The sequence below is a fragment of the Notothenia rossii genome, assembly GCF_949606895.1.
Source record: "Notothenia rossii genome assembly, chromosome: 4".
NCBI classification, from domain to species: domain Eukaryota; kingdom Metazoa; phylum Chordata; class Actinopteri; order Perciformes; family Nototheniidae; genus Notothenia; species Notothenia rossii.
In genome coordinates, this window is record NC_136902.1 from 70,273,963 (window position 1) to 70,299,190 (window position 25,228).

At 41.4% G+C, this 25,228-nt stretch overlaps 2 protein-coding genes across 3 annotated transcripts in view; one reads left to right on the forward strand and one right to left on the reverse strand.

Moving 5' to 3' along the window:
* LOC307035563 (uncharacterized protein) overlaps positions 1–25,228 on the forward strand; it is a 120,398-nt gene that overhangs the window by 47,599 nt on the left and 47,571 nt on the right. The window lies entirely within an intron of this gene.
* Positions 1–25,228, reverse strand: part of LOC307035559 (rho guanine nucleotide exchange factor TIAM1-like) — a 47,064-nt gene that overhangs the window by 16,790 nt on the left and 5,046 nt on the right. For both annotated transcript variants that reach the window (XM_079675054.1, XM_079675055.1), the window contains exons 2-7: positions 5,280–5,361; positions 4,237–5,158; positions 3,001–3,463; positions 2,381–2,553; positions 2,010–2,234; positions 511–696 (exon numbers count right to left, since the gene is read on the reverse strand). In XM_079675054.1, the coding sequence (XP_079531180.1) occupies positions 511–696; positions 2,010–2,234; positions 2,381–2,553; positions 3,001–3,463; positions 4,237–5,148 (1,959 nt within the window). In that variant the 5' untranslated portion in view covers positions 5,149–5,158; positions 5,280–5,361. The remainder of the gene's footprint in view (positions 1–510; positions 697–2,009; positions 2,235–2,380; positions 2,554–3,000; positions 3,464–4,236; positions 5,159–5,279; positions 5,362–25,228) is intronic.

Here is a 25,228-nt window from a genome sequence, read left to right on the forward strand (position 1 = left end):
GTGTGCTTAGAGGTGACGCTCTGTATTTTGAGGGATATGCAGTATCTAAGGAATTTCTAAATATAAGGAAAATACAGGGTTTAGAGGGATCAACCTACTTCTGAAGTGACAGCCTCGGTTGGTGCTGTGAAATTATACTTCTGCTACTAATTATTCACTGATTTCAAGTAAGAATGTGTGTAGGCTCCAGCTACATGTGTTTATAGTTAAATTGATGTAAACCTAAGATGTCAAGAAGGAGCGCATAAGCTCTAAAGCTTAGTAAATGTAATAAAATGCACAATGTCTGTATAGTGTATAAATGACTACTGGACCTACTTTACCTCATGTGGATAAAAGTCTAGAATTGAACTTGTAAATTGCTTGGGATAAAAGCTTTAGCAAAATAAAATGATGACGTAATGTATAGAGGGCTTCCCATTTCCCCCATTCCCGCCATTATGTCTCATGGCAGTACTTGTACTTTAACTGTTTGTGAATCAAATTGAGAGAGAGAGAGAGGGTTTTTACCAGTGCGTGGAAGGACGAGACAGAGAATATTCCCAGCCGGCCCATTGCGAGCTTGGTGGGGCGAGAAGCAACGGCCAGGAGGCGTTTTGGGTTGGGCAGCTCTCCGCCCTGCAGGCTGGCCAGGTAGCACCTGAAGCGGAAGAGATCCATGTGAAACTGCTCCAGGTTCTGCTCCCACAGGAAAATCTGCAGAGAGGAACAACGCAGCCGAACATCAGGTTAATGGTTTGTCTTGTTTGTCAACTTCAGACCAAGGTGGAGCATCTCCTCTCCTCCCCAGGAGCTCTGTTACCACTCTGCAAGTGTTGCCAACCTGCTCTCTCTGATCCTAATGGATGGATGTTTACTGGGGCAGTAGAGCAGGACATTGTGATTATTCACTGGGCCATCCCTACCCAGTCACGGTCCTGTTCTGGAGTTTGGAAGAGGCGGCCAGTACCACGGCGGTGCCAAGTAGCCCAGAGAGGGGAAAGAAACAATACTGTGCATTCCACTGGCAGATAGAGGCTGGGAGCGTTTGAGCTTTCTAAGGAGCAGGCCTATATCCATTCAATCCTGCACAATGTGAAACCTGACACTGCCAAACAGAACCGCTCCATCCAAGCACTACCTAACCGACCAAACAAAGGCCAGTTTATCTCCCTTCTCTGTAAACAGACATATCAAAAGGACAATATGAGCTTTCCAATTAATTGAAAGAATGGCAGGCTATCAACTGGTGCCAACTGCAGGCCGTGTTTCAAAAACAAAAAGCAATATGGTGGCCAATAGGTGGGCAGCATCATCAGCCGTCTCTAGCGGATGATACCTCAGAGATCTGTTACTTAATCCCCACAAACCTCTCTCTGCATCTGTCATGTCCTGTTTTATAGCATCAGAATAACTGATACTGGATACTGTTGAGAGACTAGTTTCAAGTGATGCCTGTAATTAAATAGTACATAACACCAACAGGTTATTTAAATATTAATAAAGTTATTGTCACTATAGCTGTGTGAGGAAAACATCTCAGTGCTGCAGTTTAAAGTTAAAGTTGAAAAAGGAGCAGATCTCCTACTCTTTAAAAGTCAAGAGTCAACATTTCAGTGCAGCTGCAGGAGGTTGATGACTAGAGCCCTTCTGTTGATATAATACTTTAGTTTTTCTATTTTTGAAGTAAATCAAGTTGAGGCTTGACTGTCACCTTTTTATCAATGCCTGTTGGCTTGTTAACTTGCTTATCAGTTCAGAAAAGTTTTAAATCCAATTAAACTGTCACAGCTGTGGTGAAAATCATTCCAACGTAAGTTATACTTTTATTCTGATTTTAAAAAAAATTATAAATGAAATATAAACTAATTTTCATACAATTGATGAGGAGATGTGTTTTCACATTTGACAAGCCATACAGATTCTATCTTATATATTTTTACGATATTTTTGGGAAATCATGCAAACACAGGTGAAGTGCTGCCTGACTGTATGCGAGACGTGGCTCAGTGAGAAAAGAGAAAACCTACCTGATCCAGGATTGTCTTCCTCTTCTTGGTATCAGTAACGGCAGACAGCTGCATGTCACCCATCTTCTTCATCTTCTCGTCCATGTCTATCTTCTGCTCGAGCTTCTTGATTTCTGCGCGCAGCAGGCGCACCGTGTCCTCTCTGTGGTGCTGCCGGGCGACAGCAGTGGCACACGCCGAGTGGATGGCTGTGATCCAGTTCTCCAGCTCCGTCTGGCTGCACGTCTGCGTGGGGGTCAGACAGGGAAAGGTCAGAGGTTAAACAACTGGTTCCCGCCATTCAATATAAAAAGCCCTTTATTTAGTTTTCCTGTACTAATTCACATCTAATTATAATAGCATTCCCAGATGCAATTTAATCATCCTCTTACCTGAAACAGGAAAGCGTCTCCCAGGGAGTTGCTGAGACAGAACACAAAGTCCTTTTTGGGATGCTCTGGTACCGCCTGGACAATACTGTTCTCCACCCAGATTGCATGCTTGGGAATACTGTTGTTGTCGATGCCTGACCGCCCATCAGTCTCATAGAAGAACAGAGTGCAACCTAGAAAACAAAAACAATCCATTTTGTATTTAATATACACTGGCCCCAGTCTCTAGAAAAGATTGAAAATACTGATTATTATTATTTATTTTTTATAGAGCCATATTTGCACAAGCAATTTAATTCTGCTCTCCAGTGGCCAATATTAAGAAGTGCAGCATGGCTGACTTATCAGCAAGGGAGGTTTCATGATCATTAAGAGTTATTATCTAATTTCCAGCTCAGTAAAGTGGCATCATATTTAATAAAGAAGTTTACATCATGCTGAAATTGAAGCTTCGTTTAATAAGAAACTATAAACTGAATTTAGATTAGATCTTAAGTATTGCTGCATGAGCCACTGTATGATAGCAAAATAATAAACATCAAAAGCATTCCGAGCTGTATCAATACTGATATGATGGAATTGCATGCAAATGTTATGGACACATTGAGGGCACTACAAACCTTTCAGAGACACCCAATAACTCTTCCACTTGCGCCTCGTGGCTGACTCTACTTTCTTGTTCTTCTTGTGCACGAGGAAGTTCTTGACGGCGAGCCTGCCAGCTTTGCGCACCATCCCCTGGGCCACACTGAGCAACACGTCTGACTGGTAGGCGGAGCTCATGGTGCTCTGCTCGTCACTCAGGGCTGACCCCGCCTCCTCCAAGCTCTCCGTCTGGCAGGAGCTCATCTCCAGTTCTTGACGAAAGTTCTCGTACACGCCCTGAACACACTCACTGGCCCCGCCGCCGCCGCCGCTGCTGCTGCCGCTGTCGCTGCCGGCGAACATGCTCCTGCCGGCCGCCGAGCACATGGAAAAGGAGGCCGACATGGTCTTGTAGCGTCTGGACTGGTGCTCTGCCTCCGCCGTCACCCCGTCGATGCCGCTGTCCTCGTACTCGCTGCCCTCCCCGGCTGTGACATCCTGCGACGTTGCAGAAGTACAAGACAGGTGAGACAGCATTGCAACCACGTTTTCTTCATAACTAAGAATGGAACCTGTCAACAACTCCTGCTCTCTCCTACCCACATGGCCAAAGACCTGGAAGATGAAGGGGGCTACACCGAGCTCGGTATCTCCATCTGGTCACATGACCCAATCATGCGCTCCAGAGCCCCATTCTCTAGGGCCCACGGTGCCCCGCAGTGACAGGTCCACCGCACACATTTTACTGTTCCACGGGCCTCCCCTTATTATCATGACAAAGGCTGAGGCATTTCAAAGGGGGGAGTGACTTTAAGCTTTAACTCCCCCCCCCCCACTACCTCCCGTCATCGTGGACTCTTCTCCCAAGTAAAACAACAGTTTCATCAGGAAACGACACATCGGTCTCCTGACATGAGCTTTAGTTTGAAACTTAATCTATTTCAGCAGCTTATTATCTGAAAACTGAATGCAGCAGAGGAAACCCTCAGACACAATGGGAGGGAAAAAAAATGGTATGAGGGGAGCCCTCTTTTTAGGGATGCCACCAGACTACATTTATATTCTGCACAGCTTTCCAAGGAGCATAAAGGAGCCATGATACTGCTTTAATAGTTCAAGTTCCTGACACTTAAAAAAACACATGAATACATGCTTTATATTTTCATGGATGGGGCATGGAATTGGTTATTGTATCTATTAATTCTGCAAGACAATATTTGGGCATAATAGTTCAAAATAACAGCACAATGTGAAACTGCTTTTCATCTTACCTGTATAGTCTGCGCTCTCCTGCCTTGCATACTGGCACACATGGCAGCTTGGTGGCTGCTGAGGCCTTCGGAAAGGCAGTGGGAACGCCTGCAGGGGAGGGTGTATGCACTATAGGTGTTCCCTTCTTCCTCAGATGGGGAGATCATCTTATCATCATCGCCCTCCCTGATGGCCCTGTTGGCACCGTGCCACTTGGCATAGCGGCCGTGGGGTTGCCTGCGAGTGGAGCTCTTCTGGCTGTACAGCTCATCCAGGGAGTTGGCCCTGTCAGCGGAGTCTGTGGGGCTGGACTGCAGGTGTCCTTTGCAGTCAGTAAAGTCCCTCTCGCTGGCTGGGTCTATGATCTCCTCTGTGCTGGTCAGGTGCTCCTGGCTGAGGTCAGAGAGGGAAAACTCCAGGCTGTCTTCTCGCCACATGTCTGCAGACTTAGACCTCTTCTTCTTGAAGCTTACCGTCTCATTGGAGCCGTCCCGTGTTTTCTGAAGGTACGTTACCTCGCCCATGTACTCGTCTTTGTCCTGCACCTCCTCTGCAGTGGGGCCAGGAAGGGTTACGTGCATTGTATTCATGTGCACCGAAGGATTGGTCAGGTCGTTGTGAAAGGACACAGGTCGAAGGTTCATTGCAACGCGGTCCACCCAAATTGGACTTCCAAAGTCTGGGAGGATATTCGTCTCATTGAAGGGCTCCAGGCCATGGTCAGCTAGGGATTGTGGGATACTGGGGGTGCTACTTGAGCGTGTACTCGTTTCAGAGTTCCTGTGCTCTATTTTCCCTGATGAAGCATGCCGAGAGCGTCTGGACTGCTTATTGGAGATGCGAAGAGATCGAGACATGTGCTTACGTGACAAATAGCCATGTTCGTTACCGTAGAGGGCATGGTCCCCGTTCTGGCTCTCAACATTTCCCATAATTCAGAGGCTAAACAGAGGTGAAAATACAGGTTAAAGTTAACTCCAAAGGAACATGATTTTATGTCTGTACAGAATGATTTGTGTGTGTGTATGTCAAATGACAGAATTGTGTCTGAATGTTAACCTACCTGCAGGATCGTATTGATTTTTCAGGCATTTTGTTTGTCACTGGAGCTTCAGACAGTTTGCTTGATCAGCGGCTGGTAAGCTCTATACAAAAGAAGAAAAAAGAAGAAGTCCAGATGAGAAATAATATCAAACTTGTGCCTTTGATGCAGAATATATCTGACCAATCCACGGACTTAACCTAACGGCTCCACGGACGTAACGTAATGGCTCCACGGATTGGTCCATTTGGTTATGTGCACGTCACTTTACCCAGGAAGAAAACAATGGAAAAAGAGAAATGTCCAACGAGGCGTTCTGGGGCAGCATAGACAGGTCTTTTCTGTGTGAGTTTTACTCGCTACAGGGTGCACTTTGAGGGTTTGTGACTTTGCAGACTGTTTACATGCATAAAAACCTTCATAACACACAAGGGGACGGGTAATAACTGGAAAAGCAGGACATGGGACCTTTAAGCATTCATCAACTGTAACTTAGATGACTAAAGAAGCCACCTCCCTAATAAAGAAGGACAAATATTTCATGATTGCAGGACCAAGAGTGTATGAAGGAACACATCATAAGCCTTCCATTATTATTGTACTTTTATTCCTATAACCCCATGTATTTCTACTATTTTAGTGTCACTCACAACCAGAAAAAAAGGGCCAGTTTTTGTCAAGCTTGAAAGACACCAGTCTCAGAGGGGAATGATCCATTCAGCCCCTTTCAACATGCACAGGGGTTGTGTGAAGTGAAGGGGACGTAATGAAAGTATGAGCACTGTTTGTGACAGCTTGAGTGAACATGAGTTATTTAGGGCTGGAGCTGAAGCACGCAGTCTATGTAATGTTGTTGTTGTCTTTTCTCAAGAACTACCACTTGCATAAAAGACAACTGGAAGCAGGAGGTAGGGGGATAACAGCTTTTCACCATAATGCACATTTGGACTCCATTTACTTGCCTTTAGGCTGGACAGCCTGCTCCAAAATGCTATGCCTGGGACCATTAACAGATGGGACAGAAGATTAACATTGTGGCTGTTGTTCCTGCTGATGTTCCCCTCCTTGTAGGATGGACCCTTTGGGGGGTCAGTGTTTGTGCATGTGTAGCCTCTGCAGATGAGTGGGAGCCAAACCCTCTGCTAGTGCATGCACTCAGGCTTACTTTGAAGAGGGGCGTTACGTAAACTGGAGCTGACCCCGTTTCTCTACCTTGTGTTTCTCCCTTTCCCCTCTTCATTCTGCTCACTCATCAACACTGTTACTGCAATGCACAATGTTCCATGATGGAAGATTTGTTTTTCGTATAACCCTGCAGTTTATTTCCTGTTTCATTCAATCCTCTTTGGTATACAAATAGAGGAGGAGGAGTAACAGGACTATGAAATGCCACTGCGCTCATTACATGAAATTGGATTCATATAGGGAAACAAACATGCTTTAAAAACATGCTAGCACAAACATTATACCCAGGGCTACTTTAAACTTGTTTATACTCTTTCCCCACACAGTACCCTTCATTTTTGTATGTGGATAAGGTTAAAGTTGAATGGCTCTGCAGATGTCATCCCTGGAGAGGAACAAAATGTCCAATGTGTTTTTGCCATGATTGTCACTGAGGCCTACAGGGTTTCATAAAACTGTTAATACAATAAGAGGATATTTTAGACTGGCCAACATTTAGTATTTATGGATGTAACGGCTATTTATAGGGGAGCTTTAATATGTTGCTATGCTGGATTTGCTGATGTTGTCAATGGTTTACATTTTGATTTGAAGTCAAATTGACCAGCTGTTAATTAGACTAGGGGGCTTGAGTAGCAGAAGATGTGTTTTCCTGTTACAGTTTAGGTACTTACTGTGAACCAACCTTGGATTTTACAGCACAACCCCATTTGTTCAGCCCTGAAATTAAGTGAGTGCCACAATGAACACTATTTAATACATTAAAATGGCTGATTGATTCTGAAACACTGTTCGAGTGCAACAAAACTCATATTACTGTGACTACAAAAAGTTGGTCCTTTACGTTTTTCACTCAAGGGCAGTCCAATGGAAATAAGCAGCAAAGCCGCAGGAAACTACTGAGGTTTTAAGATATAACGAACACAGATATTTCAGAGAAGCTCTTAATAATACAAGTGTACGAATGAATAAGCATGCATCTTCTACATTTTGAAATACAGGGATTTGATGTTTGACGGCATTAGTGTTACCAGAATATCTGAATACAATACAACATGAAATATTTAAACACGATATTCTCTTAAAAATCCATCACAAGCTCTTTATTAATACATGAGAAAAAATGCCAGGGTTTGAAAATATGTTGTAGCAGAGAAATACCTGCTAAAACAAGTTAGTAAGTCAGTGTCCCTGTCTTGTATTGGTACCATCGTCCTTCAAACTGCTAAACAAACACGGAAGTGAACATTTCAACTGGAAAATGCTGCCATTAAATGGACAAAGTAGTGCCTAAGTACACGGGTAATTTCCAGCAGGCTGCTTCAGGACAGCAGAAGTTTCAGAGGATTCATTTGTTACAGGCCCTTAATGAAATACATAACCACAGGAGATTCCAGCCACCCACAGATCACAAAGAAGAATCGTTTTATTGTGCCTCAAAAATAGCAACACAACAGCTTCAGGGAAAAACACAGAATTTCCCCACCGCTAACACCACTTAGGAAGCTGCAAACGGCTATTACATAAAAACCATAACGCTGTGCTTAAATGAGCAACTGTACAAACACACTACATTAAATCCAGTTCTCATTAAGACAATTATGGTATAGCGCTTTCATTTTATTTTCACTTTCCAGAGTGTGATAACAAGAAAATGTGTACCACTTTACAATAAGACTACCCTTAAAAAGGGTTTACGAATAGTTTGTAATTTATTTATTAATTAGGTTTTGAACACTATAAGACATGAGATAAACAGGGCAACTGTGACCGGTTGCTTGCCAAATAGTGAGCCCACATTTATCTGTACTTCTAAGCCTTATTACAAATGGTAGTAACTCATTAATAAATGGGAATGTGGTTTACACTTTACAACAAGGCTCCCTTTTGGAAGTTATAAATGTTAGTAACTCATAAATACATGGTCATAAAGACATGCCAAAAAACATCAAGATGGAAGGGGGGGAATCAACTCAGTGAACAACAGATACCAAGGATGTTGACTGATGAAGAGGACAAAGTAAGCTAGTGCCAATATAAGGCTTAGTCATCTTGCCAAATAGTGAGCCTGTGTTGATGTATGAAAACTATGTTAGAACTGGTTTATAAATGGTTCTTAATGATTAATAAAGTGTTTAGAACCTAATTATAAACCCGTTATGAATCCTTTACAAGGGTAGTCTTATTGTAAAGTGGTACCAGAAAATGCTACTATGTATTTAATTCCTTACAAGACTTTTTCCTTTCCCTAGAATCCCTTTGATTCTTTCAGTTAGAATGCATGTTTTTTATTCAAAACTTTAGGAGATTCATTACCTAGCCCTTGAGCTGTGATATGCAGGTGAATACAATGTTAAGTTACTGTTACAAAAAGTCCTCCAACTCATACGACCAAATGGGCCGATTGTTCAGGCCCTTATTACGACCAAATATGTTGTTTGTTCAAGCGCTTAATACCTCCTATAATTACGTTTGAAAGTTTCCACCCTCTAGTGCTCCCGTTGAATGCTAACGTTACAGATGGTCGTTTATTAACAAATAACCCTCTCTGTCAAATCCTAAATTGTAGGATAGTTTGGCTATTAAAACGCTTTTTGATTAGATTTCTAGCAAGAAGTGTATATTGTACTTTTAGAATCCACGTCCAGTCGATATGTAGGATCTATAGTTTGATAGATATTACGAAGATGATTTGAGGTATGTGGCAGCCTCCATGTAAAGTTACGGGTTGAAAACAGTATTTCCGGTCTCAACGTTTTCATAATAAAACCAATGATCAACTGATTTAACAGTGATATCTGCAGTACTCATCAACTAAAAAACGTCAGTTTATCCTTGCATGCCGGGATATGGTGTTTATGCAATATGAAATCGGAAAAAACATTTTTTTTAAAATAAAATAATACTTTATTCCGTGTGTTCTTGCTTTTCTCTTTGGAAGTCATCACATAACGGCATTGTAGTACACAGTTCGGCTGCATTAAATATTACATATCTGACGTAGATATTTATTTATAGAGCCCTGATCAGAAGACCTTTTGACAAACTGTAAGAAATGCCGCCAAAACTGAATACATGACGTGGATCATAAATATATCAGCAATTAAACAGCATCTTCAATTTCTTTTCACACAATGCGTCTCCTAGCGGTATCAACACTAATTCGGCTGACTTTTATATTTGATCCAATTGGTAGATAGGCTGTATTTACACCATAACGGTGCACAGCTGATAGAAAGGGATTTTTTTGTAGTTTTTAAAGATATTATTTACTGAACTACCTTTCCAACTCCTCATGCAGTTGGCTGGTCTATACAGGTTCATGGTACAATGCATAAGCTTCAAACCGAGAGACTGAAACTGTATTTTCCTTTACCGTTCTGTTGTAATTTCACAATAAAGTTAATAGTCATTATGTTCATATTATTGTGTTTTATTAACTACACCACTGTTTTTTTAACCCGCACCGCCTAGTGGTTAAAGCACCTTATTGAATTTTGTTGTTGAATACGTTTTATTTGATGAAAACATTTAAATATTAAGAGTAGCCTACATACAAAATTGGGGGAAAGTAGAAGCCATGATAGAAATATAGAATATAAAATATCAAGAAGATACTGTAGTGATCTCTACAATAAAACAGTTCAGTGCAGGACGTCCAAAGATATTAACAGGAGAATGTGCAAAACAGAAAAACTAATAAGGCTTTATTCAAACATGAAATAAAACTTTAAGTTAAGGTCTTCTTTTGAATAAGAAAAATTGTTTGGGGTTATCCACAGATAAATATGAAGTCTGACAAAGTACCTAACGTCCAATATATTGCAAAGTTTATTTTGGCACTTGACAATACCTTCCCTAAATTTGACTCAGGTGTAACTAAAGTCTGATTTAAGGGTTGTTTATATTTCACATCATTAATCAGAATCTGCAAAGTAACAAATAAATGTAGTGGAGTAAAAAATACCAGGCTAACCTCTGAATTGTAGTGGAGTAGAACAAAGTAGTATATGCTGCTGTAACAAAAACATTTCCCAACTTGGGATCAATAAAGTATATCTTATCTTAAGATGATTGATGGCTACTGCCATATTTGCCTCTGAACCTTGACAAGTGCATGTTTCAGGCTTATCAATGAACAACAGGAGGGGTCACAGACATAAGACCAGCTGTTAAATAAAGCTCTTCTGACCTTAGGTGTCATGTGGGTATATTAATTCACCCATTTATTAATTATATGTTTTAAATTTGATAACACCACTGTGTTAACATCCCCTAAACCTCCAGGGTGTACAAAGTTTATTACTGGCAACTTCTAATTTTGGGAAATACGAAAACGTCTTATAAAGAGACGTGACATAGAACATGTTGCGAAACACACAATAGACCCGTCCAATTCCAGTTTTGGATAGTCTGCCGTGGTTCCATTCCATTTCATAGAGCTGTTTGATGCTCAGCGTAACCTTGTCACACTGCCACTCCAACATCCAATCACAGGGCTTGATGACTAATCAAGGGGTTTGTAAAGCAAGGCGGATGTTGTAGTCCCAAACGATAGCTGGAGATTCTGGGTAGTGTAGTGTCTTCGGAAACTGTAGTGTCTAAACTCCGAAAAAACTATTTGTTTCTCTGAATCGAAGGTTAAAAGCAAAAGCATTGTACACAATTTAAACCAATCAATATTGTGTAATTAACAAGGATAAACTGATGTTTTTTAGTGGATGAGTAATACAGACATCACTGTGTAATCATTTGACAGTGAGGGTAATACATCCGGTTTTAACGCACCTATGTGAAAGTAAGTCACACTCATCTTATTTGCTGTGTGTGTGTGTGTGTGTGTGTGTGTGTGTGTGTGTGTGTGTGTGTGTGTGTGTGTGTGTGTGTGTGTGTGTGTGTGTGTGTGTGTGTGTGTGTGTGTGTGTGTGTAAGGTTGGGAACCCCTGTCTTACACGACCACTAGTGTAAGAAGCAACATACACTTTAAAACGTGTCTCTGGGTCGTAAGGGCATGAACAATCGGCGTATATGGTCGTTTTTTGTCGGAGGACAGGCTGTACTGTTAATAGGTTGCTGTATTACAAGTCATGGAACCTGATTTATATTTATTCTATTCTCAAATGTTACAAATGGGAGGTTTTAGGTTTGGCCTTGTCGCGAGTGGGCAAACTAGCATTCGTGGTAAAACAGACACATATTTAATTCTGCATGAAAGTAACATTTGTATCTAGACTGCCAAACTCTATTTCCCAGCAATGTCGCTTATGTCTGAATGTTTTGGGAGAGTCGAGCTCATAATTTCCATTCCATGTGCTGTGGGATTTTGTCATCTCTGAAATATGTGACAGGTAGAATTATGCTCCTATTGTTATTAATAACTACTTAAAAGCCCAGCTTATATTTGACAAATACTTGGGCCTGTTGGAACATGAACAAGGGAAAACTGTCCAAACCTCCACCTGCTCTTCTTCTCCCCAAGGACAAAAATGTCAAGTCACTTGTATTATTTGAGGAAATGGTGAAAATTCTTACCCTACGGCCAAAGCTGACTGATGGACTTTCACAACAAAGTATAAACTCCAGGCAGTTTGAAACAGCTGGTCACACATTCCTATACTCATGAGCTCCATGAACATACACCGGATAGATCTGGAGTTAGCAGAATTGATTCCCCTGCATAGCCCATTAAAAGTAGACAAATGTTTCAACAGAAGATACAAACACATTTATTTTAAATCAGGACTCAATCTGATTTTGACTTTATACTATGCTATAGATCTTGCAAACACATTCCTGTCATTTGACCCAACCACACCGGTGAAAGACAAGAATGCTTTGGGTCGACTAGTTACAAGCTCCGACACAAAACCCTGTAATCTGAACACTCCAGCCTCTAGAGATAATAACACAGGTAGTCATACAGGAGGAGGGGGGGGGAATTACCATTGAAAGACTGCACTCAAAACAGCTCACATTTCCCTGCTGATATTAAGTCATATCCTTCTGTTCAAATGGGAGTACCATGGATGTTACCAATGGTTGTGACTCATGTACTGATTCCGGGTGTGCTCGACTGTATTTAAGATTATTAAAGACCAGAGGGAGTATTAGCAACAACAAAAGGCTGTGTTCTCTCGAACGATAGTGAAAAACATCCGCAACAGTGTTATTTGGGATGTTGATGAACAAAATAAGTACTTCCCATCTCCTGCCTTGATTTAAAAGCTCAACTGAAGACTGCATACCATTGTCATGTAGCCAGAGTATTTGTTTGACTTGTAGCTGTAGCCCTAGAAACCCTGAATAGCAAACAGCTGGAAAAGGAGGCTTTCAGTGATAATGCAAGCAGTTTGACTCGTCTTTGAATAGCTTGGTGCCAAGTTGTGGCACAGAATGCACCAGGAAGCAATGGACTACTACAGCCTTTTCCAAAAATGATCTGTAGGGACTAAAACTGGAACAGATATATCAATATAGGTCCAGCAATTGCTAAAATGGACCATTTTCCACAACTACTCTGGCTAAGAATTACATTGACTTAGTAGCAGGTGAAGTAAAATGATATAAAGAACAACATGTTTAAGCAACAACAAGAGCTCACAACAATAACCCAAACCACACAGTCATTTTCATTTGCTGCATAATTGATTTCATGTTTCAGTGGAGGGCGGGAAAAGCTGGTGCTGTGAAACCTGTCTGACCCTGTCTTGAGAGGCTCAGGTGGTTGTTTGTTATAGAAATTGGTTATTGGAAGAGAGCAACCTTTAGAAGGATGTATGCACACATCAGGTACAATGGCCAAGTATACAGCTGGTGTGAGAACTAGCAAGACAGCAGCAACCATTGATTAAGGTGGATGCTGCATTTAGACTGTTAATGCAAACCAAGCTAAGAAGTATATCTTTTTTTTTTTTACAACATGAAGAGTAAATTAACATTATACAAAATTGAGTAGGGTAATATTTGAGCTACTCTGAACAGCAAAGTAGGATGTGGTGCTCCAAGATGGCAGTCACACAAAGACGAGGGTTTGGAGGGAAGAGGTAGGGCTGCAACGATTAGTCGACATAATCGACGACGTCGATCATAAAAATTTGTCGACGCGGAATTTTAGTGTCGACGCGTCGTATAAAAACAATCAGAGAGCCGGTAACGTTAATTCAAAACTGCGCAAATGTTCATTTGTAACTGCAATGCACTACAGGAAGTGCTGGGGGCAGTATACTCTCCATTGTCTGCCATGACTGCATTCTGTACTAACAACAAAGAAGAAAGAATACGAACGATGGCGGAAAGGAGAGAGAATGAGGGTGATGAAGAGCTCAAAAAAGCGAGACCGAGAGTTTCGAAAGTGTGGGAGTATTTCACAGACGACAAGCCAAAGAAGTCAGTGAAATGCAGAATTTGTAAAGGGGAATTGGCATTCCACGGCAGCACTACAGTGATGCACGAGCATTTAAAACGCAAGCACCCTGGAACCGTGAGGACTGCTACTTTGGATCATGGGTAAGTTTGAGCAAGTTAGCCATAGTCATGTTTACGTTAGCTTACATGTTGGAAAACAGAACGTCTCATGGTTAATGCTTGCTAAGCAAACGCTATTTCAGTTATGTTGAGGCTGCGTGTCCACCAACGAGCTGCTAAACAGCGCCAAGCTTACAGCGTAGTAGAGCACACTAGAGCTTTATGGACGCTGTAATTAATTCCAAACTTAAAATAATAATGAACAAGGGTCTGTGAAATGACAAGAATAAAATGCGATTGAATTGATCCTGGGACTGGACAACAGGGTGACATTCACAGGTGTGCAGACTTGAGGTAAAACATGCACTGGAGCCCGGAAAAGGAGCCGTGCCCACAGGAAGCAGAGATGGAGGGTGTGACAGAAATAATCGTTAGATTAGTCGACTAATCGAAAAAATAATCGACCGATTAGTCGACTACCAAAATAATCGTTAGTTGCAGCCCTAGGAAGAGGCATTAGCCGCTTTCACACCAAGTACAATAGCCGCGTTCACGCCGCAGTACTTTTCCCACTTTAGTTCCGATATAGTTCCGAAATGTAGCGTTCACACCAAAAAGAGCCGGAACTAAAATTAGTTCATGAGAACCTTTTCACCCCCTTTTCAATCCCTGCTAGAGAGCAGGTACTTCCGTGGGAGAAAAAGGTTCCTATGTCTGATTGGCTGGGCGGAATGCAAACCACGCCCCGTCAAACTCCCAAAAAGTTTTATTATACTTGCATTAGCATGATTAGCATTAGCATTAGCCCAGCGCAGAAACGCAGAGAGACTAACTTATGGCAACACAAAATAAAACATGGGAGCGGTGGAGATGGGAGCGGTGGAGATGAGGAGGTGTCGGCGTTCTGGCGATTTACTAAGAAGGCTTCAGTAGAAGCTGCTGGGAGTCCTAGTCACTCTGTGCCGATCGATCGGTGCTCTCTAAAAATGCCGGTCGCGAGAGCCGATCGCATTACGTAAAATGATGACGTAAAATACATGACACTTTTTTCTGTGCACGGCAAAACAAGCTCTCCAAAATGGCTTCAACAGTCTGGCAGTATTTTAAGGTATCCGAAAATGACAATAAAATAGCGGTATGCAACGTGTGTGAAGCAGAAATCCTGCAGCTCCAACCGCTGTGACGGACCAGTGAGTGAAGCGAAACACACACTATCAATTAGACCTAACACACTAAGCTATTTTATCTACCTCTGCAACAAGATAAACTAGTTATAAATATATTTATTCTTCACTGTCGGGTTACTCATTACTGGATCAGTGAGGTGCATGAGATCTCTGACAGAGAGAGAGAGGGGGAGAGAGGAAAAGAGAGTGCTTCCGCTAATTTCTACCGTGTTACTATCCAAAGTTAATGTAAACTTGAGTAATGTACTTCATTTGAATATAATAATTATGTTGGTTGTTGTTTGTGGAAGCACCAGTGAATGAGCCCCATTAACTGAGTTTACTCGATCGGATGATACTGATTCCGGCGATCGGCCCCAAAATTGGCGATCGGAGCACCCTGCCCGCGTCATTGCTGATGTGTTTCGCCAACAACAACAACAACAACAACAACGGCAGATCACAGGGTTGCTTTCGTGCTCCAGACGCTACTGACCATGCTATAGATGTTTGTGCAAAAATCTACAGCTCCTCTACCACAACCATCAGCAACAAGTGGACATGGAGAACTACATGAACTACATGTTGCTAAATCCACCGCGGAGAATAAACAGAAGGGCAACGAGGCAACCATGGCAACCACAGTACAGCGCCACTTACAGGCCTTGCATATGTACTACAGCGTCTCCAGCGGTCTCGTGTGGACGGAAGCCTTTTTTTATATCGACTAAGGTTCGTTTTTGTCTCCGTTACGTCTCCGTGTAAACGTGGCCCAATAGTGTAAACCCAAAACTTGAACAAAATGACCTATTGGAATGGAATTAGCTGAAACTGTATTGTGGCAATTAAATAATCTAAATGATTCTTATTCAAGTTCACTAAACAAAATGTATGTAAAGGATGGTACTGCAGTGTTTTTCTATCTTATGGGTGGCAAAATAAGCCCTAATTGTGAAAAAAGTATTCAAACAATGCCTACGGTCTGAACTTAAAAAAAAAAAAGTTATATTCTTTGTAATAAGACTGCGGGCACTGATTTTGGAGCCCATTTTCTAGCAACAGCTGTGGTTGTTTTGTTTTCTCTAGAGCACCACTGTTTGCAGACTCAGGTCACTGCTTGTGGTGGTCTTTAAGCTGTATATGGGGTTTCTCTGTACAGCAGATGCTGCAAGTTGTGTTGGTTTAACAAGTCCTTTGTCCACTCTATAGGTTTAGAATGATTTATACACTTCTATGGACACTGGTTCAACTAAATTTACTAAAAAGGTGAATTTTATATAGTATATATGTTGTATCATGATTGCCTAAATAACAGTTAAACTATGTCCTCTTTTCTATTGGGTCAGAAGACAAGATTCTGTGCCAGCCTTTTCATTCATCTCTGTCATCCATACCAGCTATTTACTTGTTTAGAGGGTCACAACCAAGGTGCTAGCAAACACTTCCTGTTTACAGACTTTTAGCCCCTCATTGACAACCTTTGAAGTCCTTAAAGAGCCGTTAATTGGAAGTATACGTGAGCCACCGGCCATTGTTCACATCCAGGGGGGGGGGGGATACAGGTTGTAGTGATTCCTCAGCAGAGGAAGGGCATCTGTGTTTCTTTAAATATGATATAGGGAGTGGGAGAGTCCCATCCATTAAAATGATGAACCACTGTTACCCCATTACAAAATGAGTCTGTACATGTTTCTGGTTTAACCAGGCAGACTTCTTCATCAAATGAGAATGTATTACTTGTTTAGATGAAAGGTGAACTTAAAACGTCGTCTGAAACTTGCAGGTTTAGCCACACATCTGTCTTCATTAGTGTGTCAGATGAATACATGCAAGGCCTTTTATATTCTTTGAGGATTTGAATTTGCCAGAACAAAGTAAATCTGTTGTAATGACTGAATTTAAGCGAACATCCTATGTAACTTAACCTCCCATTTCTTTGTCATTTTCCTTCAAAGGTATCGATGTTCATTATGTAACATAAAGGTGCAAAAGTTAATCTTTTGAAAGTCTTTCCACCATATCTATAATTATGTGAGACTTCCATCCGATCTGAAGAAATGTTAACTGGGAGACAGCAGGATGAGACAATAACGCAACATCATGGCAGTATTATAAGAAAGGCTTCAAAAATGCTTTATGTAAAGAAAAAGGCTTAAGCTGCTTTGACAAAACACTGCAACCGCGATCAGCAGAGACTCTCAGCCATTGACCTTCTCATAGCCCGTTACCGTCACTGTCAGTGAAAAGGTCTCCCCTGGCCACACAGAGCATCAACACCAATCTAGCTTTACATGCCTCACATTCCAGGCTTTTACTATTTTCTCCTCCACAGTGTCAATCTAAACACACCCAACCATTTACATGGAGCAAATGTGCCAGACAGTTTTATGATTATGGATTTGTGATCAACAGTATCAATGTTGGGTCACACTGGTTGCCAAAACACAGGGTTTCTTTTGCAATGGCAATTTGATGCATGCACAAGGAAATATTATCTACGAGCACTGGCACAGGATGATGTATAGGAAAAACAGCTGCAAGCAGAAATGAGATATTTGTGGAGACAACTGAGAATGATCTGCAATATAAACTTTGCAATACATTTGGTCCTAAAACTGCCATTTCAAACTCGTGCTTCAGCTCAAACCAAAAGGCATAGGGTTAATATTCAGCTTGTAGATGAAACAATAATAAGTAAAAGTGGCTGAAAGATGTGCATCTCATTGCAGGTATTTTGATTCAAATGAGTAATGGCGGTGGGGGTAATTTTTTGCCAGTGAGAGATAAACATTTTTTAATGGCTTGTGCTCAGGTATATTTAAAAAATGTGGGTATAAAAATGATTGGTCAGAATACTTAAACCTATCCAAGCGTGGTTTGCGATCTTTGCATTATATATAATTTCAATCTTATCACTGCTGCTCTTATTCAGTAATACCAACCAAAAGGGCAATGAATGGATGTTGATGTCCTTACAGCAGCAGCCAACCCACTGCTGGGTGAGCCATTCACCTACCAATCTCAGTATGGCAGCTGAATGTCCATTTCCTGGTAGCAGAATAAACCAATGCCAAGGAAATAGAAGAGCAGAGTCCTGCATTAGAAATGTGTTTTCTAAATGTGGATCACTCAGGGTCTTCTTCCAGAGACGCAATCATTAGCTTGTAGGTCAGTTAGTGGGAATATTAAGCTATTCATGTTGGAAAAGTACAGGCAAACAAGCCAAAATACACTCAAAAACCACATCTGGGTCAATGTGGAGGCCCATTTTCATCAATGTGATTCCAAAAGTCATGAGCAGGAAGTAAGCATTTTAAGTTATTTTGCAATTGAGAACTGAAGGGAGATGTTGACTAATCCTGGTGGACTGGATGATGAGCAGCATCTGTGTTCCTGAACCCACCCTGGGAAATAGTTTTTAAACAAAGCTCTCATTAAAAAAGAAAAAGTGTTTGCACTTTTTAGATTGTTTTGTTAGACAGTAACATGTCAATCGTGTACATGCACTTAGGAGATTCAATCTAAATCATATCTGTTGACAGAGACCGATCTTCCCTGAGTACCCCCTCAACCATAACACCCCTTGAGCTTGTTGCATTGTGCACTGAAGCAGATCCGTGGTGCATCCTGACACACATGACTACACAAAGCTGGCTAGAAAATGTGTTTGCTTCCTCCAAGCCGTCCTGGTCACATTTGCAGTAAAAGGCTCTTTTATTGCCCTTTGGTAAAATGTCACTTGGAAAGTTATATTTCAGCTTGATTCCAGTCAAAGAACCCATTATTTAGGCCGTAGACCTTGATATACATACAATTTCCAAAGACTTCATTCACTGATTTGTGCTTTTGCAAACAGCTGATAACACCCTTTATGTTTACACTGTGCTAAATTGCGTACCTCTACATTACACGTGCATGTCTTATTCTAACATTTAGCACAGTGTATGACAGTGAATTAAACGGCAAAGCAAACACATTCAGTGGCTGCAATTCCAACCCAAATAAAAAGCTTGATTTTATATTTAGTACCACTGAGAAAAGAATTATCATTTTGTAAAGCACCAATACTCTTTTTGAAAGAGATAACATATCCTCTTATTTATCACATTCTTGTCCAGAGTGTTTGTCAATCTATGCACAGTGCCTAAATAACTACAGGCTACACGTGCTACAGGTTTGGATTTGCAGGTAAAGCCAAAACAAATGCAGCAAAGTGCTGTGGCTTAAGTGGCATTCAATCAAACACGTGCCGTCACGCTGAACTCTGCTGCATAAAATACTCCAACTTTTATAATTGCCTAAGCGTCTCAAAGACCACCTGATCTTTGATGCACTCTGCTGGCTTGTAAATCTACAATATAACCATTGTTCTACTGCAGAATGTGCCTCTCAATTATATGAAGCTTATGACACAAGTCCATGCAAACCAATCTGTGACACAAGGACTTTCCTCTCAGGAGAGTATTTGTGTGAAGTTCAATGATATGGAGATTAATACTCTAGTTGCATTATATTTGTATATAAAGTTTGAATAAAGCACTCAGAGTTTGTGTTTTTGTAATGCTTGCTTTCCTCAGTCATAACAGGAGCATTGTTAAGATTTATAAGCCTGAAAGCCCAATCCTGACCTCCTGTCCTGCTAATCCTTGAACGGTCAATACATTTCCATATCTATGACACCAGATGACCATTTCTCGCCCCTCTCCCCACCACAGGAGTCACTACGGGGCTTTCAGACACAAAGCCAGGATTTTAAATGAACTCGCACATCATAAAGTCCTCCAACCCCCCTCCAGGATGCGCCTTGGGAATTCTCCTTGACTTTGGCCATCTCATACATTTGCAATTCATCATCTCGCTTTCTCAGCATCACAAACCCACCACCACCACCACCTCCACTTCTTTGTCATTACAATGACACATACACAAACCGTCTTATTTGCGTCTGGCAGTGAATGGAGAGCAATACAATGGCTGGCAGCCTGCTGTTGTAGGTGAAGTAGGGCCCTACACTGCAGTGCTACAGGTACAAACATGAGGTGGAAACCCCACCCTAAACACAGGCTGTGAAGACCCCCAGGATATGGTTACACCACACAGAGAGCATTACATTATAGGTTAAGAGTATGGACATGTAAATGGGAATACATTTGAATCTTAAATGCAAAATGACATTAACAATTCCTTCAGTTGCATCTGATTTCATACATTTAACTACAGTCTCTGAAGCCTATGCTCACAGGCCACATGTTGACTCAGTGTGTTGCTGCTGGTGTGATTTAGCACCTCTTTTGGAAAGTGGGAGGTTTGAGGCTGGGTAGCCATTTGTCTCTTCTATATCTACTAACACAGCCAAACACACAGTGCTACAAAAATACACAGCAGTAAATACAACGACTTACCTTACTGTGCACTATCAGGATGTGTCGCTTCTGCTTTTCCACAGAAGCCTAAAGAAATCCCACACATCACTGAGAGGGAAACGTAAAGCTTCATGTGAGGGGATTATTGATACTCCTCCTGCAAGTCCACAGCAGAGTGACTATATGCAAGGATGAGATGAAGAACTGAGGGAGGGAGGGGGAGTGACTGTTTGTGACCCCACACACACACACCCTCCTCCTGCTGACTCTTTCACACTCTTTTGCTCCCTCCTTGCTCCCTCCTTCATTCTATAATTCCACCCCCCTAAACTACAAACCTACAGCAAGCAGGAATGTGTGTTCCCTCCCTTGTCTCCTTTGTAATTGCCCCTCCACTCCACTGTGAGAAGCGTTATGTTTACACTAAATGTTGCAACCTTTTAATGTAAAGAAAATAAATCTAACAACTGTCAGACTTGAGTTTGGATTTCTCATTCTGGTTCAGAAAGATCTTAAATGAAAACATAACCTCCATGTTTGGGATAAGACTACATGTATTCTTCCTTTCATCTATTTTCTGTGATTCAAAGGGCAGGATTTGTAATCACAGCAATCTGGAAAATGAACCTTAATGCATGTAGGGCTTCAAGGGCTGAGAGGTTGCAGCCTTAATGTGTTGCGCTGCATAATTTGGAACATTCACTGAGAGCCCAAAATGGACCTGTGAATGAGAGAAAGGCTGGGCTTGCTGTTGTCATAGCACCGGTGATGTCGTGTGGCTATCACGTCAGCAGTGACAGTGGTGTGGGACTCATTTTAAGATGATGGAACCGGCAGAGTGGAAGGGGAGGACGGAGGCTTTGAGGGCACAGCGAAGTCTGTTCAGCTGCATCATGTGCTCCATTGGCAGCTCTGCATGCACATTGAAAGTAAAACATGCTCCAAGCTAGGCTAGGTACAGACACACTGACTAAACACTGAGGAGACAGAGAGAAGGCACAGAGCTTAGTCCGTCTGAAACGTGTCCAGAGAGGGGAGGGCTGCAATGCCATGTCTAGAATTTGCGATGACTGACCAAAATAAAAAGCACTCCGCACGGTGGGCCTCACTTCCTCTCAGCGCATTTTCATGTCCTGCCAAGGTTGTGACCCTGATATTAAACTTAACCACTGGGTTTGATTGTAAGACAGGAATGTCTGGTCTGCAGAGGCTTCAGACATAATAACATGTGTTCTTAAAAACTTCCTGGGCTTGATTTCACATAGGTAATCTTTCCGGATAATCAATTTTCCTTCAGTCAGAATTATTAAATTCCACTCAATAGTGGCAATATCGTCATTTCTATTAGTGAACCATTTCTTGGGACGTGATCCAATAACAGCAAAGAAATTGGAGGCAAGTGATTTCTGTTGTATTCTCATACATGTAAACTTAAATAAAAAAGGTTTTTGCCTGAGACGAGATCATCCAATCTGCTCCCACCCTTGCCCAAAAAAATACTGTATCAAGGAGCAGCGCAATAAACGCATCCATCAGTGAAATTGGGACGAATGCTGAATCCATGTCTGCTCTCACCACAGGCATTTCAAAAACGTACATTGCTTGCATGGAGCTCAGCTAAACAAAATAATCTGCTTTCTTATTACCAACACAAGGCTATTAAACTCACCGCTATCCACACTCAATTTAGGAGCTGATTGGACAGCCAATACATTGACAGGCCATTTAATACCACTAGAGCACATTTGGCAGGTGATATTATGGTTACAGATCCACAGCAACACTTCAGACTGCTGATGCTGTCCAGGTGTCACAACCAACTGCAATCACTGCCAATCAACTTCAACCAAAGCAGAAACAAATTCAAATAGCTTAAGACAGGGGAATGACAGCAATCCATTTTGCAGGATATGCAAGCCTGCTACATGCAACTGTTCTTAAAAACTAAATCTGGTTCACCTGAAAGATTTTTGTGTAAAGCATTATTAATATTATTCGCCTACCAACAACTATTTAAAAAAATAATCCATACCCTCCCCCCCATCATTTTTTCTTGTGCTGTAGCTCCTGCCAGTAAAACAGCTGATGCCTCACCATGCTTCACAGCATGTTAGACAGGTGATGAGCTGTGCTGGTTGCATCAAATTAAATGTTGTTAGTGTAAAGAGCCTCAATACTTGACGCGAAACGTTAAATACATATATGTAAATTACTTTTGGGCTCTTTCTGCAAATAAAATTTGATATTTTTCATTTTGGTTAGTGCATGAAATTATGTCACGTGATATAGTTGTAAGTAATCTGGAAACGCCTTGAACAGAGCATACTTTGTTACCTCGAACAGGACAATTTACAGCCAAGAATAGCTTTAAGGTTAGTTAATAATTAACTGTGCACTGATTTAATAAAAGCAATTCTGAATGTACCACAGGACAACACTTCAGTCAATGAGATGTAGCTGTGACAGTGAAAATTAAATGGAAGGAAATACTGCAGACTTACACAAAGCTTTTTTCAATATAGGAGGTCAAGGAAGACCTGTTCATAACAGAGTATAAATAGTAGGCAACAGTAGTGACATTACCTGACCAGGGCCGGTATATAATGTCAATACATTGTACTACAGTATGAACATAATATGAAATAACACTGGTACAATTGAACCACTTGTGTCTGGCAAAAGCTGAACAACAAAGCCAAAATACACTTTCTTGTCTCACATGATTAAACTCTCACTTAACATGCAGGGGATGAGCATTGCCGACAATTATGCAACAAGATGTACTTTAAATTCACAGCATCTGTCTGATGATTCCAACTATATTCCCAGAACTATACACAAAGCCACTGGTGTTTAAATACAAACCATGCATACATTATATTGAACCTGATTTTACACATTGAAAAGAACATCCACCACCATGAGTGTTTATTTTCTTGAAGGTCTCCTCAATCACAACAACATGCGTCCCCTGGGTGTCCCTCTAAGAAAAACAGATGCTCCATTGTGCTGGAAGAGAACACCATGTACAGCTGATATCTAAAGAGAAAATGCAACTGTTACGCAAGCCATGAAAGCAGTTTCCCCAGCCCGGGTAGAGATCATTAGTGGAGGATCCAGTGGTCTCCAGCAGTGAGTTGGCTCTCAGGAGTCGACTTCAAAGACACCGGTACAGAGAGGAAAATCATTTAGAATGGGGAGAAAAAGCTGGAATTGATTGGATGTGACTGAACAGCATAAGGAGCTCTCCAATACTAGTTATTAAAAGAGGCTTGGAGAATATTATAGGTTTAGTGAACTTCACTTAACAAGTTGCTGGGTCAGGTCCACTACTGAGAAGCACACTGACCATAGTTTGGCAGACCAGAGTTTGTGCCTTACATGAAAGCATCCATTGCCCAGAAAGTGCTGATATAACAAGGCCAAAAGATAACAACATTGCATTCATTTGTATAGATGTATCAGTTGGTTGTTATTCCTTAAATAGCTCAGACGTAAGACTATTATGCAAAATGCACACCACCATTTTTAAAAAAAGGGGTAAGTTACATCTATAAATGTTACTCGTTCGGTCCAACCAACATCTTACAGCCACAAATATTCAATTTATGATTATACAAATGATAAAAAGCACCAAATCCTCACAGTTAAGAGATTGAAACCTCCAATTGTTTACACTTTTCCTACCATTTACGCATACTTAAATAAGAAATACCAGGTATTATTTATGCAACCTACAAATCTTCCAGCCTTCACTTTTGTACCAAATTTAGCCCAGTTTAGCTTGATGTCTAGACCTCTTTTGACCACATATAAACCAAATAAAAGCTTACAGAGACACGTTCAGGTGCACACCCAGGATAACTACATATTGCTGGATGCCACTTTAAAACAAATCCCACACCAGAGTCAACCTCAGGTAAACAAAAAGGAGAAGTTCTTATTCATGGTTAGAGTCAAGGTAAAGTTAGAATAACTCCAACCTCCCCAAAATGCCTGAAGGCTTCACTAGTTTAGTGCACTTACCATCTTTTATTCATCCCAAACCAAAAGCCCTATCAGCAACATGAAGCTGAAAATGATCACCATGTTCTGACAGCCGGTCATACGTTCCTACTCATAGCTCGGAAATATAAGGAGGAGCTGAGCTTTGATGAGGCCTTTTAATGCTCATCTGTCATGTCTTTCCAAACCCCATGACCATTGTGGAGAGGAAGAAACCCAGTGCAATTAAATACCATCCACTGGTCTGCATATGCACACTGGCCTCTAACTTTGGAATATAGTAGCCCACTGTAACGGTAAGTCCACACAGCAGCTTAAAAAAAATCTTCCAACGCTTTCAACGCTTCTCTGCCCATTGACTTTGAATGGGAGTGACGTCACTTTGCCTCGCTTTTCGCCGAACTGCATTATTGGGAAGCAAAGCGAAGATTTCCAGGATTTTCCGGATTCAAAAGTTGAGCAATGTTTAACTTTTGAAGCTGAGCTGGAAGCGTCAGCCAATCAAATCCCGTTTATGCAAATCTGACAGTACAAGCGCTAGCCAATCAAACCGCGTGCAAGCTGGGAGAGCCAGACCGCAGTTCATTTCCTCATATTCCAAACGAGAAATTACGGTAGCAAATCACCCGGTTCTTTACGACCAGAACTATTTACCGGGATACAAACCGGAGGACCCAGGCATGGAGGGAGGTGGCAGAGACAGTGGGTGAAACTGGTAGGTTTTTGCCTGTTTGGGGATTTTATATCCAGTTTACTTTGTTTTAACATCGCTATTGCTTTGTATGTC